At 45.0% G+C, this 17449-nt stretch overlaps 2 protein-coding genes across 2 annotated transcripts; one reads left to right on the forward strand and one right to left on the reverse strand.

The window, feature by feature from the left end:
- Window position 1: 1 nt before the first annotated feature.
- On the reverse strand, window positions 2-6382 carry LOC120812211 (phosphatidylcholine-sterol acyltransferase-like). The gene is made up of 7 exons (XM_040168021.2): window positions 6019-6382; window positions 4548-4704; window positions 4288-4403; window positions 3920-4015; window positions 2981-3205; window positions 2616-2811; window positions 2-865 (listed from the first exon to the last, which is right to left on the reverse strand). The coding sequence occupies exons 1-7, from the start codon at window positions 6167-6169 to the stop codon at window positions 502-504; spliced, it is 1305 nt and encodes a 434-aa protein (XP_040023955.1). The 5' UTR covers window positions 6170-6382; the 3' UTR covers window positions 2-501.
- A 2552-nt stretch (window positions 6383-8934) lies between these two features.
- On the forward strand, window positions 8935-16833 carry LOC120812205 (SUMO-activating enzyme subunit 2-like). The gene is made up of 17 exons (XM_040168016.2): window positions 8935-9149; window positions 10109-10192; window positions 10886-10956; window positions 11058-11122; window positions 11492-11592; window positions 11690-11811; window positions 11912-11979; window positions 12060-12181; window positions 12781-12880; window positions 13113-13264; window positions 13386-13479; window positions 13599-13711; window positions 14076-14231; window positions 14424-14520; window positions 14929-15034; window positions 15160-15302; window positions 15750-16833. The coding sequence occupies exons 1-17, from the start codon at window positions 9009-9011 to the stop codon at window positions 15983-15985; spliced, it is 1971 nt and encodes a 656-aa protein (XP_040023950.1). The 5' UTR covers window positions 8935-9008; the 3' UTR covers window positions 15986-16833.
- Window positions 16834-17449: the final 616 nt, after the last annotated feature.

Here is a 17449-nt window from a genome sequence, read left to right on the forward strand (position 1 = left end):
GTTTTTTTGAAATGATGTTGTTTTATTATCAGTGGAAACATTCAAGTACACTTGGCCTTCATAGAACAGTATACATTATCATCGCTAGTTTATGAGAGTATAAACCGTGTGTGAGACTTATTCTATTAAAAAATATTTCATACAGAAAAAACATATAGCCTTATAGAAACAATACAGGTACCTTAAAACAACAAAGAAGGGCAAATGGTGAGGTCCCCTATAAACCTTCCATTACACTCACCTCTTCTCAACTACTTTTATTATCATACATATGTGTCGTTGGGTGAGTGGGCCCTTTGAAAGCAATAATGAAGAGAACATCCATCAAAAGTAAACATCAGGGTTGTGTATTTTTAAGAAGATGTACTATGTGACACTATTTGAAGCCACCTGAATGGACATTAAAAGAAATACAACATTGAACAAAAGCAAGAGTAGGTCGGCTATGTAAAGAAACCATCACTCTGTGTGTTTACTTTTTCCACTTTTAAAGGCTTTTGCCTATTCACCCTTAAACTGGACATCGACCTCACTGGGCCTGTCTGATCGTCCCTCCAGGATATGCTGGATTTGATTGAGCACCTGTTCACTGAACACTATGTCTAGGTGGGCCAGCCCCCGGTACTCTGTGACGTGGACGGGCTTCTCCTGTTGCCCCTGCCAACGGTTGCAGAGGCTCATGCTGAAGCTGTCCACCGTGTCGTCCCCGTCGGCGTAAACAAAGTCCACCGGGTCCATGTCGGGAAACTCCTCGTCGTAGATGTATGTCACCGGAGTCGGAAGCCCAACGCCATACATACACCACACCTCGACGCCAGGAGGCTGGAGATCCCCGGTCAGGTTCTTGGTGTCCTCCCACATGTGCCTGGAACAGCAGTGTGATTGGGTTATGAAAAGGAGCGGTACAAGAAACAACGCTTTAAAGCAACTATAGTCAACGTTCACATTTCACTTTGATAGTGGATCACAGGACTTCTTATGAAGGGGTTGGTTTGCATTGATGAAGCCTCACAGGATCATCATGTCACTGTGCAGCTTGCTCTATGGAACCTCACTGCATACTGCAAGTACTCCACTGAGTACTGAGTCCCAACCAAATGACTTAAGTGGGCAATCTGTCAGATTTTACACAGAGGGACGGGACAACCCTCTGTGTTGGGACAACACAGCGCGTCAACTAGGGTGTCCGGACAAAATGCCTCAGTGGCTTAAAGCGTAGGCTTAAGCCTGATTAATGCTTCTGCGTTTTTAGAGCAACGCAGACGCAAGCCCCCCTCTCACATTTCCGCTTTCATAGCCTGATACCGCCATTATTAAAACGAAGAATGTGAGAGAACGGATCAGATTTAAGAACTTTTGTCGGAAGAAATGCACAAATATGACGGGTTGTAGAAGCGGGTTGGATTCATGGAGGAAGATCGCCGCAAACACCGGTTTGCCGGTCGAGAGGTGCACAAAGTTGTGGAGGAAAATACGGGACAAATGTGTCCGCGATGAAAAGCAGCAGTGGCGATGCACGGGGCAATAAAGTCTATGATAAATAAATAAACAAATAAATAAATAGACGTGACTCTCTAGGTCGTCTTCAACAAAACACGTTACTCCGCCTGTTGTTCTGGCGGTAAATTGCTCTGCAACACACGCAGAACCATGAATTGAAACGAGTGCGTCGACGCAACGACGCAAAAGCAAACGCAGCATGCGCCGGCCTTTAGCCTCTATATTCTTCATACTGTGTGCCTGAGTATAACTGTATTCACCCTCAGTCTGAAAAGCCCCTTTTTCCCGCCGTCTCGCTAAGCTTCCCCTGCTAAAAGAGCTTGGATTGGTCAGCGTGTTCAACTACACGGAGCTTAGCGGCACCGAAACCGTATGGAAATCCTGACGGCTCATTTTAAGGCACCGTTTCTGAATATGGCCGGTGTATTTATATACATTGTATACATGTATTAGAGCAGCGACCCAAAGTGTGGGCCGCCAAGGTACTGCAGGTGGGCGGTGAGAGGTAATTTACAATAAATAAATAAAATGGTTTTGATTTTCAATTTTGAAATTAATATAAAAATATTTATGATTTAAATTACGTGTTATTCTTTTATCTGACCTATTTTTGATCCGTTCGCTCGAACCGGCTGCTCTTGTCCGCCTGTCGTTATTCAACAAAAGGTGCCGCCAAATAAAACAATGTCAAATGGGGCGCCCTCTTGTAGTATTAAAGTAAATATATATGCGCTCCCGAGAAAATGCTATACAAAACATACATTGCCGGTTAATACATTTTTAATCGGTTAAATTCTTAAGGTCATTTAATCGTCCCTAGTTTATGTTTTGATCAGAGTTGTGATTAAAGATTTGGGTGGGCCGCAGAAGATTTTCAGATTTCAAATTGGGCCGCGGCATTCTTGAGTTTGGGAACTGCTGGATTAGAGCATTGTCTACCATGAATGAGTGATGTAGACACTCCATACTTATTTGCTGCCAACATCGGTGATCTACATAATTGAGCAGGTTATCATGCGCCTTCAGTGGCACAACTGATACTGATATAATTAAGTCACCTTTCTGTAAATCATTCAAATTCCCAAAGCAGTAGGTGGGTGAAGCATTCGGGTTACCATCCGTCCTCAAAGTTGATGTCTGTGAAGAGGCGCTGGTAGTCCTGGTTGGTGTAGTTGAAGGTTGGTGTGGAGATGAACACGTGGTCCTTTGGCCAGGCGATCTCAGACGGCAGCATCCAGGGATTGGTCGTTGACATCCTCTGCTCCTCGCGGATCTTGATGTTGGAGATCGTAGAGATGCCGTCGTTATCCCCTGGGACGTCGGGAAAAGGTCTTAATAAGTAGCCGTTGCATATGCCAATTTGAGAAGCCAGAATGTAAATCAGGTGGTTGTTCCCTGCCCTGAGAGGTCGTAATGTGGAGAACAACAAATACGAAACATTCAGAGCCTCTTCTATCGGGCTGTATTCTATTGAGAGTACCTGACACCATGACTCTGAGGGGTTTAACAGCACCACCCCAGGGAGCTGCCAGGGAGATGAAGCCCCTGATGTACTTGTCCTTCCAGGCCTGAGGCTGGTGGTTGAGGAAGTACAGCACGTAGTGGCAGCCCATGCTGTGTCCCAGCAGGTAGACGGGCTTCTGGTACTGCTCGTACATCTCCTCAACCAGCTCCTCCAGCTTCGTGAAATACTCCTCATTCTCATCTGTGGGAGGAAGGTGACAAAGATAAGTGTTGGTAATCTACACACGTTGTCAATATGTTGTATTACCACCATGTTATTGTGTGTCTAACATCCTAGCATTTTTTGGGGCCACATGAATGTTTTTTCACGTTCCTTTTTGCTATGTTTTGGTCTCCACCAGCGTCTTGAGGTGAAATACATATTTTAGCTGCTAAATGTTGGATTTTCTTCAGACACTGGTCACTGTGGCCCCACTTTTACGCCACAATGAGCCGGAGTAAATCAGTATCAGTTGGTTTAGTAGGCACAAAGTGAATATAAGACAGCTATACATCGGGTGACCCAACAAGATTTCAAGTGAATGCTAACGTAGCTCTGCGCTTGCTAACATGTGCTCCACTATGTCAATGTTGTGTTTTGTGCTTGCTTCGAGCTTGCTGCCCTGGAAGTGGCCAAGAAATTGATGCAGTTGTCCAAAAAAACAGTAATAATCACTGGAGCTTTAAATCACTTTTTGGGAGCCATTCATGAGTCACACACATTTTTCTTTGTCATTCTGTTGTTTAATCCAGAAATATCAGAGAAATGGAGACCAAATAGCAACTACGCAGGTATGGTTCCTTAAAATGACCCTTATTCCTGTCGCCTTCATGTTTCTAAGCCAAAACAAGCTATAAATGCCTTGCAAAGTTACTGTGTGAGTGTGGATGTTGCTTGTGTAGTTTTGAGACTTACTAGGAGCTAATCTCCAATCATATGGTGCTCCTCGGATAGTCTCGTTTCGGGTGTAGCCCACGTTGACCAAATGTTGCACCATTGTGTAAAAATAACCTGCAAAAAAACAAGTAGCACTTAGTCAATAGTACCAGACGGCCGAATCAGCATTACCGGGAGCGAAGTGGCTGAGCATGACCAAAGTGCATCTAAGACACTCAAAGAAATCCAGAGTAAGAATCAAGCCCAGTGCCTATTCATTTGTGTAGGACAAATTCCTAGATAACATGGCTTTAATTAAATATTTTCTCATTTCTATATGATTAAACAAAGAAATGCACAGGCAGAGAACAGAATCCACCAGCACAGAGGCATCTTCATTTTCTCACCAGCCAGTTTGTTAGAGTCTAGAAACTCAATGGGATACGTCTGCCCGAACCCAGGCACCCGCACCTGCACCCCCGGTGAGTTGGACGATCGCCGACTCGTCCTGTTGTAAACAAGTCTGTTGCATGCCGACCCACATTCATTTCAGTCCAGATGCACAAAAAACATTTGAGATATACAAAACAGTACAATTGATCTGACTGGATTTTGAAATATTTCAAGGTGATACATGACACAGGCATTAAAGGGAAGTCAACGTTACCTAATGTTATCGATCCAGCAGTCAATACCTATAGGCATGAACATGTTGAGGTCAATCCACAGGGGGAACCATTGCTCTGTTTTCTTGTAGCACATCCAGTTGACCAACGACGGCTTGTTTATCTTTGCTTCCAGACGGTTACCCAAGTTCCCAGGCACTGCTCACACACACACACACACACACACACACACACACACACACACACAAACACACAAACACACACACACACAAACACACAAACACACACACACACGAGTTACACTGCGAGGTCCGCACGGAAAGCTCACGTGGGTCGGGGGTAAAAGGTGATGAGGAATACAGGAAGTAGAAGGCATCGAATAGCACCCGCAAGGCCAGGTTCCGCAAGGTTAGCAGAAAATAAACCCCGCCTCAGATCTCCATCCCTCGTAAACGGTTTGCATCAAGGGTCCTCCAGACCCCTCGTACAAGGCACTTGAGAGGGGATCTGTTTGAACGAGGGCTTCTTCATTTGATATCAAGTATTCAAAAGAAACAATTTAAACTTTAGAGTGAATATCCCTCTTTGGGAGACATGGAAGCTGTGAGCAAAGGTGTCCAGCTGAAAGGTTGTTCATCAGTGCTGTAGGTCAAAGGTCGCGGGCCAGCCTTCGACACAGACTGAAACTCAACTTTGGCTCTCAAAAATCTTTGGGACAGCTATGAAAATAGGAAACGGTGATACAATCTTATCTTTGATCTCTTCGTAACACAACGCTAATATTCAATTTCTTTGACTGTGTTTCGTCAGACAATCCCACTGCTTCACAATACGTGGAATCCCTCGACTGGGAGTTCCTCTGGACTGCGTGGGTCACTGATTGGGACAATGACCTTCTGGCTGCAAACAATGAGTCATAAGATGTGGGAAGAGAAACCACTGAACTTATCCAGAAGGCAAACATATTTTTTGCAAAGTGAAGAAAGGTAGCTTAAAGAGAAGGCCCCATTTACCCAGAATCCATAGCTAATTTGTATTTAGACGTGAATATGAATTTTGGAGGACAACGCAGTCGGGGTCTTTCTTTGAACTGAACTGAACCCTGATCACAGGAATACAAAACCAATAGAATTAATAAAGATAAAAGATGTGGAGGAGAAGGACAAAGGGGGACATCGGTATGTGACGCATCTCGTTGAATTCATTGAAAGGCCAAATTTATGTTGCGAGACATTAAGAGTACAACACGTGACCAAATGTACATTGTGTGCGTGACCCCACGGATAGCAGAGACATAAATGTCCTAACCCTAACCTTTTCAACTTTAAATCAGTCAGCACGGCATTGCAAAATAGTTTTTCAATATATTGACATTAACCAGGGGCCACGCACCCAGCGTGGAGCGTTCAGGGCCCTCCTGCTGTCTGCTTAAAGACAGCTTTTATGGTGTGACCCCGACCCGGTGGACGCACTGACTCCTAACCGTAACGGCCCCCCCGCACCCCAGCTTACCGATAACGAGCGGAGGAGTACTGTTGCTCGGTAGTCGGGATTTGGCGTTGGGCGGGAAGACCACGTTGACGATCCAGAAGCCCGAGGAATGGTGGAGCCCCAGCAGGCCGACGAGCAGCAGCACCGGGCCGACGCGTCTTGCGGCTCCCATGTTCCTGTCAAACTGCTGCGGCGCGGGAAGGGACTTTTCCTCGGTGCGCGCGTGTGTGTGGGGGGGGGGGGGAGTCGGGTACAAAACGGTTTGCTGAGTAGAAACGTTCAAATTGCCCGGAGCGAGTTTAAAAAACAATTTTACAAAAACCGTCGTCAGCCCACGCGCGCGCACCCGGCCATCAACCCGGTAACGTGAGGTCAATAACACGTGTACGGCGTCCCATCGCCCTATTGATTCTCCCAACATTTTTACACAACACAACGTAAATAATTGACAAGGGTTATTGACAAGAGAACATCATTTTTTTCCCCCGTGACCAGAAATAAAAACGTGTTTCGATTCAAACAAGTCAATGTATGTATATGTTCTTGTATATTTGTGTTTTCGATTAATGCTTGCTAAAGGTGAAGGCTTACTTATGTTCATTTTAACATTTGCATGACATGACTCAAGAAAGCTTCCACACGTGACCCACTCATCCGAGGGCTCCCCGACAGCGAGAACTTTCCGGTCCACGGGTGCGGCGTTCAGGCTCCGCGTGTTTCTGCGGATGCTACCGATTAAAAACAGGAATTTTAGGCAAAGCGTTTCTATTCTATGTTACATTTACGCCGCTAAGGAACTCCGTATTTAAACAATAGGAATTTTGTTTTCAACTTTTAAATTACACAATTTTAGATAGTCACCAAACTTTACTGTTGCCATGGCTACAGGGGTCGTATGCTCAGCAGGTGAACTGAACTCTCGTCTCAATCCGTTATTTGAACATTTCATCAGGCAATGTCGTGTTTGTTTCACGCTGTGAGAAAACGCTGCTAGAAACTTCCATGCCGCGTAGCAGCATCGTGACCATCATGCACGCGGATCACCTGCTGCGCTTCCCTCGTGCACGCGGCCTCGCTTAACGCGTGATCGCAAACCTGCTTCATTTGAGTTTACCAGAGGACACGTGACACACACACACACACACACACACACACACACACACACACACACACACACGGCCCTGCTTTACAAACATGATCGTGTGAGGGGTCATTTTCCTCATTATAATGTTGTAGTTTGTGGACCTTCTTGTACAAACGTATAATACCGCATCACAACATATCCGCGTTTATCCGTTTGATCCATATCGATAAATAACAGGTTTGTCTTGTTCAGCAACAGCTGTTAGTATTTTGGATCACCTGCCGGCCAAACAGCTCCCTGTGTTGCCAGTGACAGTGTTGCCAACTTAGCAACTCTGTTGCTAGATTTAGCAACAATTCAGACTACCCAGGCAACTTTCTTTTCAAACAGCACCTAGCCACAACTTTAGCTATTTAAAAATATAGATATTTAACACTTTCAGCCACTTTTGTAAAGTGACTCAAATGCACACATTTCCCTCTGAATGACACAAAACAATGTGTTTTTGCCTGGCTGCAAAAGTTCATTGTGAGTGACTTCAACAGCAGTCGGCCGCACAACAGCCTGGCGACAGCTGGAAAGAGATTTCTAGTGCACACATCATTATTTGAGTTAAGTTGCTTGTTCAGTAAAATAGTATACAGTGTACACCTTATTATTAGCTTGTACCTGTAATTGTTGATCAGCTTGGTAGCATGTTAACTAACTCTTAACATTATTCACAATGTGTAGGTTTACTTGTTAATAAGACAAAACATGTAATTGTTCAATAATGTGTAACGTGTAATTGTTCAATAGTTCAATGTGTTTAACATATCTAATCATATAAAATGTGTTTTTATATACTTCTAACATATGTGATAATTAACAAACAAATCTAAACTGAAAAATGTCAAATCCTATTCTCTGGGGAAATGGACAGTCAGTTATCGTTACTTTGTATTTCATGTAATGACACAGTTTTACGTATCGAAGTCCTCACGCAATGACGTCACAACGTCCTTTAGCAACTTTTCGCAACAAATTGTCGTCCCCATAGCAACTTCCACGGAAAATGTGTTGCCAACACTTATACCAGAGAAGTTTGTGAATATTAGTATTAATTAATATAGTCAGATGAACTTTAGAAAATAACGGGGAGATGATAATCTGTCTGTCCTCGGCGGCCTTCTATGATTTTAGAGTTGACTCTGAGAGAACATATTAATGAGGTTAGTTGGGAAAGATGGGCAATAATTAAAATAAAATAAACCAAATAATCTAAAGAGAGAATTTTGAGAATACTGTACGTGAAAGTCGGCAGTTCGATTGCCAGCTCCATTAATCCCGGTCAACCCAACAACCCCCAAATTGCTCCGGCAGGCTGTTCCTGCGGTTTATGGATGTTAGATTGTTCTGATTGGCAGGTGGCACCGTGTTTGGCTTCTAACATCAGCAGGCCTATATGAACAGGTCTTTCCACAAAATATGTGGAAATGTTGAGAGCTGGAAGGAGAGTAAAGGATTTGGGTTGAGTGAGTTGGTTGGCAACAAGCAGACCTATGAGGTGGGAAATATTAGATGGGTATTATGTGTCAAGAATATACTTACATTGGACTACATGTATCAAAGCGTATTAAATGCTCCGGGGGTCTACCTAATGGAGATATGTGTGCTTCTGGCACCGCAGAGTATTATCGACTTCCTGAAAATCTCGGAGTTAGGCTTGACATTTTATAATTCGTTTGTTTATCTCAGGTTTTTGAACAACCGCAATCCAATCTTCTAGTTGCCAAAAATTCCCAGAAGAGGGCGCTAATCAAATAAACCAGAGCCTAAAGAAGCCCGCAGATGAGGTGGACTCACCCGGAAATAGGCGGGATTTTAGTTCCGTAGAAGAAGAAGCTATCGGTGCCGTAGGCTCTGGTTCCGTCTCTAGCCGGTCAACATGGTTCAACTGGTTGGTTCCCTTCGTAAAGAGCTCTCTGACACCCTCTCCACTTGCAAGGTGCTGGTGGTGGGAGCGGGAGGGATCGGCTGCGAGCTGCTGAAGAACCTCGTCCTCACCGGCTTCAAAAACATCGACGTGGTCCGTCATACTAATGTTTGTGTGTGTGTTAGCTACCTAGCTATCATGCTAGGTCTTTGTGCTGCACAGACTGCCTGGGGAGGTTGTGTGGGCTCGGGCTAAATCCCGGGAGGGTGTTTAAAAGCATTAAAACATACGAGTGTTCCTGGCGGTTATATCAGGAGCCCCCTTGTCCCCAATGGCGCAGTTTAAAGGGCAAGTCCGGCATTGAGGCCGGTAAAATGTGAACACTTCTGTGGCAATAGTGGCTGGACCGTTTGGCGCCATCGGCACCGCTAGACAACTTAGTTAGCCAGACAACTTATTTGGAATGAGACGGAGAACCAGCCGGATACATAGGCGTACGTTGTTAATTGTGTCAAGGTTATCAAGTTCTGCCATCTTTAAAGCTTTATTTTGTAAATGAGCGTCTGTCGGTGTTATGCTGCTAGTTTATTTATAGTGCCTTTTATTATTAGTTGCGGCCGTTGGTGGTTTTCGAGGGACAGCCGTCAGGTGTCTGAAGCTGAGAATCACTGGATGTCAGTGAAGGCTTCATCAGCCTCCCGGTGTCGTCGCAGATTGGTGATAAACTGAATATTAGATTGATGCTCACCCTTATTTCCTTCCTTTCGAAAACGAGCAGAAGATGTATGTTTGCCATGACTTTCTTCGCTCTTTTTTTTTACAAGAATATGTGATTGAAGTTTTAAAGATTCAGTCACAGTAATAAGCGGCATATTACCGCTTGGGCTTTTCCCAGTGCCACTGGGGGAGATCCAATTGGCGTTTGCATGAAGAAAACCTTATCTAAGATGTTGTGGCTTGTGTTTAATCATTTACACAGGCCGACATAAAAAGAAATCTAATTTATAACCAACAAATGATCGTGTCAAAAGCTGTGACGGGTTGGTTGTAGGCGTGATGTTTCAGCACATGTACACATGACTAACGCTACCGCCCTATCGATATATCTGCAGATCGACTTGGACACCATTGATGTCAGCAACCTGAACCGCCAGTTCCTCTTTCAGAAAAAGCATGTTGGCAAGTCCAAAGCCCAGGTAATGTTGACCACTGTTGCTGGTAGTTAATGTCTGTAAGAATACGTGTTCAAGAATTGGAGCCTGGTCGGGGTTATCAAAAATCCAGCCGAACGACTTCTCTCGTTCTGGGAAATTTATTTGTCAGATCACAGGTCAAGTATCAGCGCTGCGTTTGCAAAGGCAGGAGCAGTTCAGGCAGCACACAGGCCGGAAGAACAACTAACTAACATCAGCAAGAACATCATGTTTTGTAACCCTTGAAAGACAGAGAAGGAAAGATTTCTATTGGCCCTAAACTGGCGTAGAGGAGGACCTTCCACCTCCCGCATCTAAAGATCCGGTCACATCCAATGTCCAGACTCCTGACTTAACGTAAACATCATCGAACAGAGTGTGTATGTTGAATAGTGTCGGTGTGTCTCTAAACCCCCCTTTGGCTGGTAAATCTGCTAGTTGACCCGCAGACCTTGCATTCCTCAGCCAGGACAGAAACTGACTCCCCATCCTGTCAGACTCGTGTCTGCCTGCTCGGCACATCCTGCTTCCCCCCTTACCTAACTCTTAAATCAAGACAAGACCCCCAACTAAGCCCATGAAAAGAACTTTTGATTATCATGTCGAACACCGATGCAACACGCTGTACTGTCTCTACCACCACATGGCAACTAAATCATTGTTTGCACATTTGTTCTTGTTGATGTTGTCTTGCAGGTGGCCAAGGAGAGTGCCCTGCAGTTCTGTCCCACTGTGAACATCACGGCCTACCATGACAGCATCATGAAGTGAGTTTCTTTGTTTATTGCTGACTGAATAAACTGAGTTTTATCGTATTGTCCCTTTTGGATTTGAAACTGATTGTGTCTATTTGATTTCTCTCAAACAGCCCTGAGTACAATGTGGAATTCTTCAGAAAGTTCATGTTGGTGATGAACGCTCTGGATAACAGAGGTATTGTTATGTCACTAGGGCGTGGCGATAATTCACTGCAATAATTTATAATTTGTCTTCCAGCGGAATCATATTGCGATGTGACACAAGATCCAAATGAATCGTAACAAGCACATGCACACTAATTTGTCTGTAGTTGAATGAAATATTTTATGATTGCGTGTTACGTAGCCTAGTTACAGCTTAAAATAATTATTTCATCATTTCTCTTGAAGCTCTTTTCATTTGTCATGCATTTAGTATTCACTAGTGTAACCAAAAATAGGTTTTGCCATGTAATTATTTCATATTTACTTTTTGAATGACAAAAATCTACCGCCCTTCTGACAAAACATTATAATGACGTGGAAAACCCTCCTTTCTCCGTAGCCGCCCGTAACCATGTGAACAGGATGTGTTTGGCCGCAGACATCCCTCTGATAGAGAGTGGCTCCGCCGGATACTTGGGGCAGGTCACCGTCATCAAGAAGGTAGAACGCGCTCGCCGTCATGCTGCGTGGCACAATTTCCATTTTTCCCCCTTTCTCATCGTGTCCCATGTCTTCCCTCATCCCCCTCGCTCCCCAGGGACTCACCGAGTGCTACGAGTGTCAACCCAAGCCCACCCAAAAGACCTTCCCGGGGTGCACCATCCGGAACACGCCGTCCGAGCCCATCCACTGCATTGTGTGGGCCAAGTACCTCTTCAAGTAAGTCGTTTCCATCATGCCAGCGTACGAGCATCTTTCCGGTTGATTGTGCTGAACCACAGAGGCCTCACCTCGCATCCTGTGTCTGTCGCCACTACAGTCAGCTTTTTGGGGAAGAGGACGCCGATCAAGAGGTATCCCCCGACACAGCGGACCCAGAGGCTGCATGTGAGTGAGAGTGAAGCGCTGCTCATGAACCAAATCTAGCCATTTGCTGTGACCCAAACATCCATTTATTCTGTAAACAGGGAATCCCGAAGACACGGCGACCCACGCCACGGCCTCCGACAAGGACGGGGACATCAAGCGCGTCTCCACCAAGGAATGGGCCCGCTCCACGGGATACGACCCCGCCAAACTCTTCAACAAGGTCAGGGGCGGGCAGACCACATTCAGAATTCACAATTTGTCTGCTCTCAATGGCAGTTCATGGTGGCACATTTTCTGGCATGCACGCGTCACATTCATAATTTCAAGTGCCAGCCTTGGTTAAGCAATGTGTTCAGTACAGGGTTGCTTTTCGACTGCTGCTTCACTTACTTTATTTTGCCGGCGTTTCTAAGCCTAAACGGCCGCTTGTGTTGTGTGTGTTGAGCTGCAGGCTTGTATTGGTTTTAGTATTTGCTGTGTGAGCTCATTGTGTGACTGTTTCCTGTTAACAGCAAAGCCCCCACCGTGTGTCAAATAATGGAAACAGAGTTATCATACCATGTTTCCTTTACTTAACATAGTGCAGTTTGGGTCTGTTTTCCTTCCATCTTGATGGTGCCTGGTAGAACATATAGAGTCTTTCAGGGAGTGCGTTGTACCACGGCAATGGAAAATTACCGTGCATTGTTTCTAATAAGCCCTGCTTTGAAAAAGAAGTGATTTTGGTAATAAATGTTCCTGATTCCTGATTTGAATCAGTACCATATTTACTAAAAGCGTAGGCCAACCAGCTCTGTTCTGATTGGCTCTTTTCTCCAGCTTTTCAAAGACGACATCATGTACCTGCTGACCATGGACAAGCTGTGGAAGACGAGGAAAGCTCCCACACCTCTGGACTGGCAACAGCTGGAGAACAGTGGTACGTCTCTTTTGGGATTGTGTCACTTTACCACCACCACCCCCCCCCCTCCCAAAATCTCCATGTTCCTGTAAGATTGTCTCTTGCAACTCCCGTTGAAAACAATGAGCATTACCCCCCCCCCCCTAACCCCGCGCCCAACCCCCCAATGGAGCTCTAGTTCTTGCTTTGTCTCTGTATCCCTGCGCATGCGTCGGCCTGTTAACTCGTCTCCTCGGGACTTGTCTCCCAGCGCGTCCCCAAGAGGTGTCCGCAGGCTTGGGTCTGAAGGACCAGCAGGTTCTAGGTGTTTGGGGTCTCTGCCAGCTGTTCCAGCTCAGCGTGGAGACCCTCCGCTCGCAGCTGCAGGAGAAGGGAGAAGGAGCCGAGCTGGTGTGGGACAAGGTGACGTTATTATGTCATCATGAACCCATTTGAAGAGGCAGATGATAAAAAAAGTTCTATTTCACACTTCTCTTTATTGTAAAACCTTTTTATAACAATTTGTGTGTCTTTCTGTCCTCAGGATGACCCCCCCGCCCTGGACTTTGTTACCGCCGCAGCCAACTTACGGATGCACATCTTCAGCATGAACATGAAGAGTCCATTCGATGTGAAGTGTGAGTTACTCTTATTTAAAGGTCCATTGTACATGAAGTGAGACCATTCCACATACACCTGTATCGCCCATAAAAAAGAACGCCACCCCGCCCTAACTTTTTTCTTTTGCGTGTTTCAGCCATGGCAGGTAACATCATCCCAGCTATTGCCACGACCAACGCCGTCATCGCCGGTCTCATCGTGCTGGAGGGTCTGAAGGTCCTGTCGGGGGAGCTGGAATCCTGTCGCACGGTTAGTGGCTGCACCGTTCCCGCCTGTAGCGAAGCGCTATGGAACGATAAAGAAGCATCTTCAAGCTTTATCCAAAGTTCAGATCTCTACTTGTCTATACTTGGAGTGTCTCACCTTCCAAGTATGAAAACATTCCGTACTGTAATAATTCCTACTGGCTGGGAAATAATCCCATCTGAATTTTTTAATATCATCGATGGTGGGACAAAATCTAAAATGAATGTCCAAAGTCATTGCTTTAAGTTATTATCTTTATGTCTGATGCAAACAGGAGTAATTCATTGGTAGTTTAAAAACTATCCCCCACAACGTCATTCAGTCAGTCTCACGTCAGTCGCCATTTGTACTTTTTTTTTTACCGCAGATCTTCCTGAACAAGTGTCCCAACCTCAGGAAGAAGCTGCTGATCCCGTGCGTTCTGGATCCGCCCAGGGCCAGCTGCTACGTGTGCGCCAGCCAACCCGAAGTCACCGTCAAGCTCAACGTCCACAAGACCACGGTGCTCTCTCTGCAGGACAGGGTAATACGACAAGCTGGTTGACCCAAGTCTGCCGCCTCAGGCGACCTCCTTAGACATAAGTCTAGAAATGCCTGAGAGAAACCTGTATTTCATGGACCATTTAAAGCCCATAAAATACCAGTAAATATCAAGATGTGTACCGCCGCGTCACTGAATAGCTGTTGACGGGATGTTATTGTACGTTTCGATCAGATCCTGAAAGAGAGGTTCGGGATGGTGGCTCCAGATGTTCAGATTGAGGACGGAAAAGGGACCATTCTCATTTCCTCGGAGGAGGGGGAGACGGAAAGTAAGCAGGCAGGCGATGACTCAATCGCATTGTGGATTTGCCACTCCGCCAGAGGGGGGCGCTGTAGCTGCATCGGTCTAATTAGTCCCAAGCTAAAACTGGTCAGACAGAAGGGGATTAAAAAGCATTTCGTGGACACAACCAGTTCTTTTGCGGCAATTTTGCGAATTACAGAGTTGTAATTGGGCAGTTTTGTGCTTTAGAAATCGATGTGTATACATACGTATATGTACCTTTTGAGTGGATTCGTTCATTCAATGAATATAACCTGAATGCATCATTCATCATTATAAATGTAGGGAATGTATTGTGGTTTACGTTCCAAAAGTTTTGGAGGAAGATTTAATAATTAATCGAATATCCCCACATGTATAGTAATAAAAACGCTGTGTGTGATTTCAACTATAGCCAACAACAGCAAAATTCTTGCTGATTTTGGAATCCGCAACGGCAGCCGCCTCCAAGTCGACGACTTCCTCCAAGACTACGCGCTGCTCGTCAACGTCCTGCACACGTATGTACCGCCAGTCATGCTGTCACGCGAGTGCATTGTGCCCATATTTCACCTCTAATGTTTGTGTGGTGTTCTTTTGGTGACTTTCACACATAGCGGTGTTCTGTTTGCATCTTTTTATGCAGTGAGGAGCTGGAGCGGGATGTGGAGTTCGAGGTCGTAGGTGAGGCCCCGGACAAAGCTCCGCCCCCTCAGAGTACCCAGGAAGAGGTCAAAAACATCACCAACGGCAACAAGGACTCTGCCCAGCCATCCACCTCTTTTAAAGGTCAGCAGCAGAGAACTTTTTTCTTCTAATTGTTTTTAGTTTGTTCTTAGTTCACATCCGAGTGGTGCTGGTTTGCTTGCCTCTTGTCTCCAACTCTGATGAGTAGGAATTTGTGCGCTGCTTTGTGTTATCGCTCCAGACGGTTTAATGGCCTTCGTTACTCCGTAGGGTGATCACATCTGAATTATGGAGATATGTAATCTTTCATTGTGACAGACGGCCGTTAGCAGTAGGTGCTGCAGGTTTCAAACGGCTGTTCCTTTGCGTCCGCTGACATCGTTATCTTCTAGATAATGAATCTCTTACTCTTTTGATTTTAATTGACCATTTGAGCGTCACAGAACCGTGTTATTCTTTTTGTGCAATTTTTTTCTTCTTCCGTAAAACACGTTTGCCTGTTGTTGTTGTTTTGGTAACCTGTGAAAGCTGTCTTCCGCCACCTTTCAGCTCCAGAGGACGCAGAGGACGATGATATCATGATCGTTGACTCTGGTGAGGAGGAGGAGGAGGAGGAAGGGGCGTCATCCAGTACAGCGGTAACAACTAGCGCCTCCAAGAGGAAGCACTCCGACGCAGAAACTGGAGAGACCTCCACCAAGCGCCCGCGGACGGACCAATCGAGTGCGGCTGCTGCCACCAATGATGATGACAACGACGATGATGACATCATTGCTCTCGACTGAACGTCCCCTCCCCCCTCTCTTTGTTACCCCGAAGGATTGAAGAGTCTTTGAAGGCTTTTCACAGTTGAGTCCAGACTGACAGTAGGTTTGAGTAAGGCACCTCTTTCATGAACAACAGTTGACTGCCCTGGTTCGCCCAGCTGTTGTTTCTCACCCCAACCCTCCCCCTCCCTCTGCTCTGAGACGATGCTGTAAATAGGTTCTACATCTACAACTTTTTGAAAAATCCGTACAACTTCTTTGTTAATTTCTGGTTCCTACAAAAAAAACCTCTTGCTGGTTTGGAAAAAAGTTTTTTTGTTGATTTTGTAATTTTTTATAAACGTAATGTATATCTCATGCTATTACACGAGAGAGGGTGTTTATGTGCTTTGTGGTCAGGTGAAATTTACAAGATGTAAAGAAAATGTGTTACATGGGTTGTGATATTGATCTCGGTGCTTTTGTGGGAGAGTAGGCGGGTGGGGTTCAACAGACTGGCCAAGGAGTCTAAAGCCAAGCTCAAAACTCTTCCGCGGGGGCTGTTAATGTCCCTGTTTGGACACTTTGTGCCCTGTGATGGCAGGTGGGGGGAGGGCGTCAGTTTGCTACTTGTCCAAAAACAAGTTTTGACTGCAAATTCCAGGCAACGGCCTGCAGGTTGTCCTGATCCTCGGGGCTGTGCCTGAGAAGCAGTCGGGCCTTTTTCACACCAGAGGGACATAAGACACAAAGCGTAGCCGCTAACCCCCTGCCGTCTTCTCCCGTGTCCCTGTGTCCTTAGTTTCATGAGTTTAATTGCGATCTGATTTGTTGTTCTGCCGAAAAACCTTTTGGACACAAAGACAATAATAAACTCAACAAAGACACTTTCTTGTCATTGTCTTCTTTTTATCTTTATATTTGTATATATATATATATATATACATATACATATATATATATATATATATATATATATATATATATATATATATATATATATATATATATATATATATATATATATACATACATATATATATATATATATATATATATATATACACACAGACACACACACACATATCTATCCAATTGTTATGAAGACAAGGAAGATAACCCCGACTGATGGTGGGTCGACGAGCCTGATTGTGGTTAAACTCTGTCCTTGTTCAGAAGCTGACCTCAAGTAAAAGCCCGAACAAAAACATGCCAATGTTTTGTTTGATGTTCTGAATACGTTTGTTCACTTCGGGGGTTAAAGTCTCTCACAGAGTGTGACGTCTTTAGGAGTAACTGTGATGTAACACCAGGACAAAGCTACACACAGACAGCCCTTTATAATCAAGATTGATTGATTTCAAAATATTTGTCGATGAGCTAAGACCGACTGGAGAAGTTGCTTGCTACAGTGTTAACGTGTACACAAGCTCTGGCTTTACTAAAGAGCATTTTTCATGACTGGCGCTTGTGAGCATAATGTACCAGGAGGATGAGGCCGAT

This window comes from Gasterosteus aculeatus, chromosome Y (assembly GCF_964276395.1).
Source record: "Gasterosteus aculeatus chromosome Y, fGasAcu3.hap1.1, whole genome shotgun sequence".
NCBI classification, from domain to species: domain Eukaryota; kingdom Metazoa; phylum Chordata; class Actinopteri; order Perciformes; family Gasterosteidae; genus Gasterosteus; species Gasterosteus aculeatus.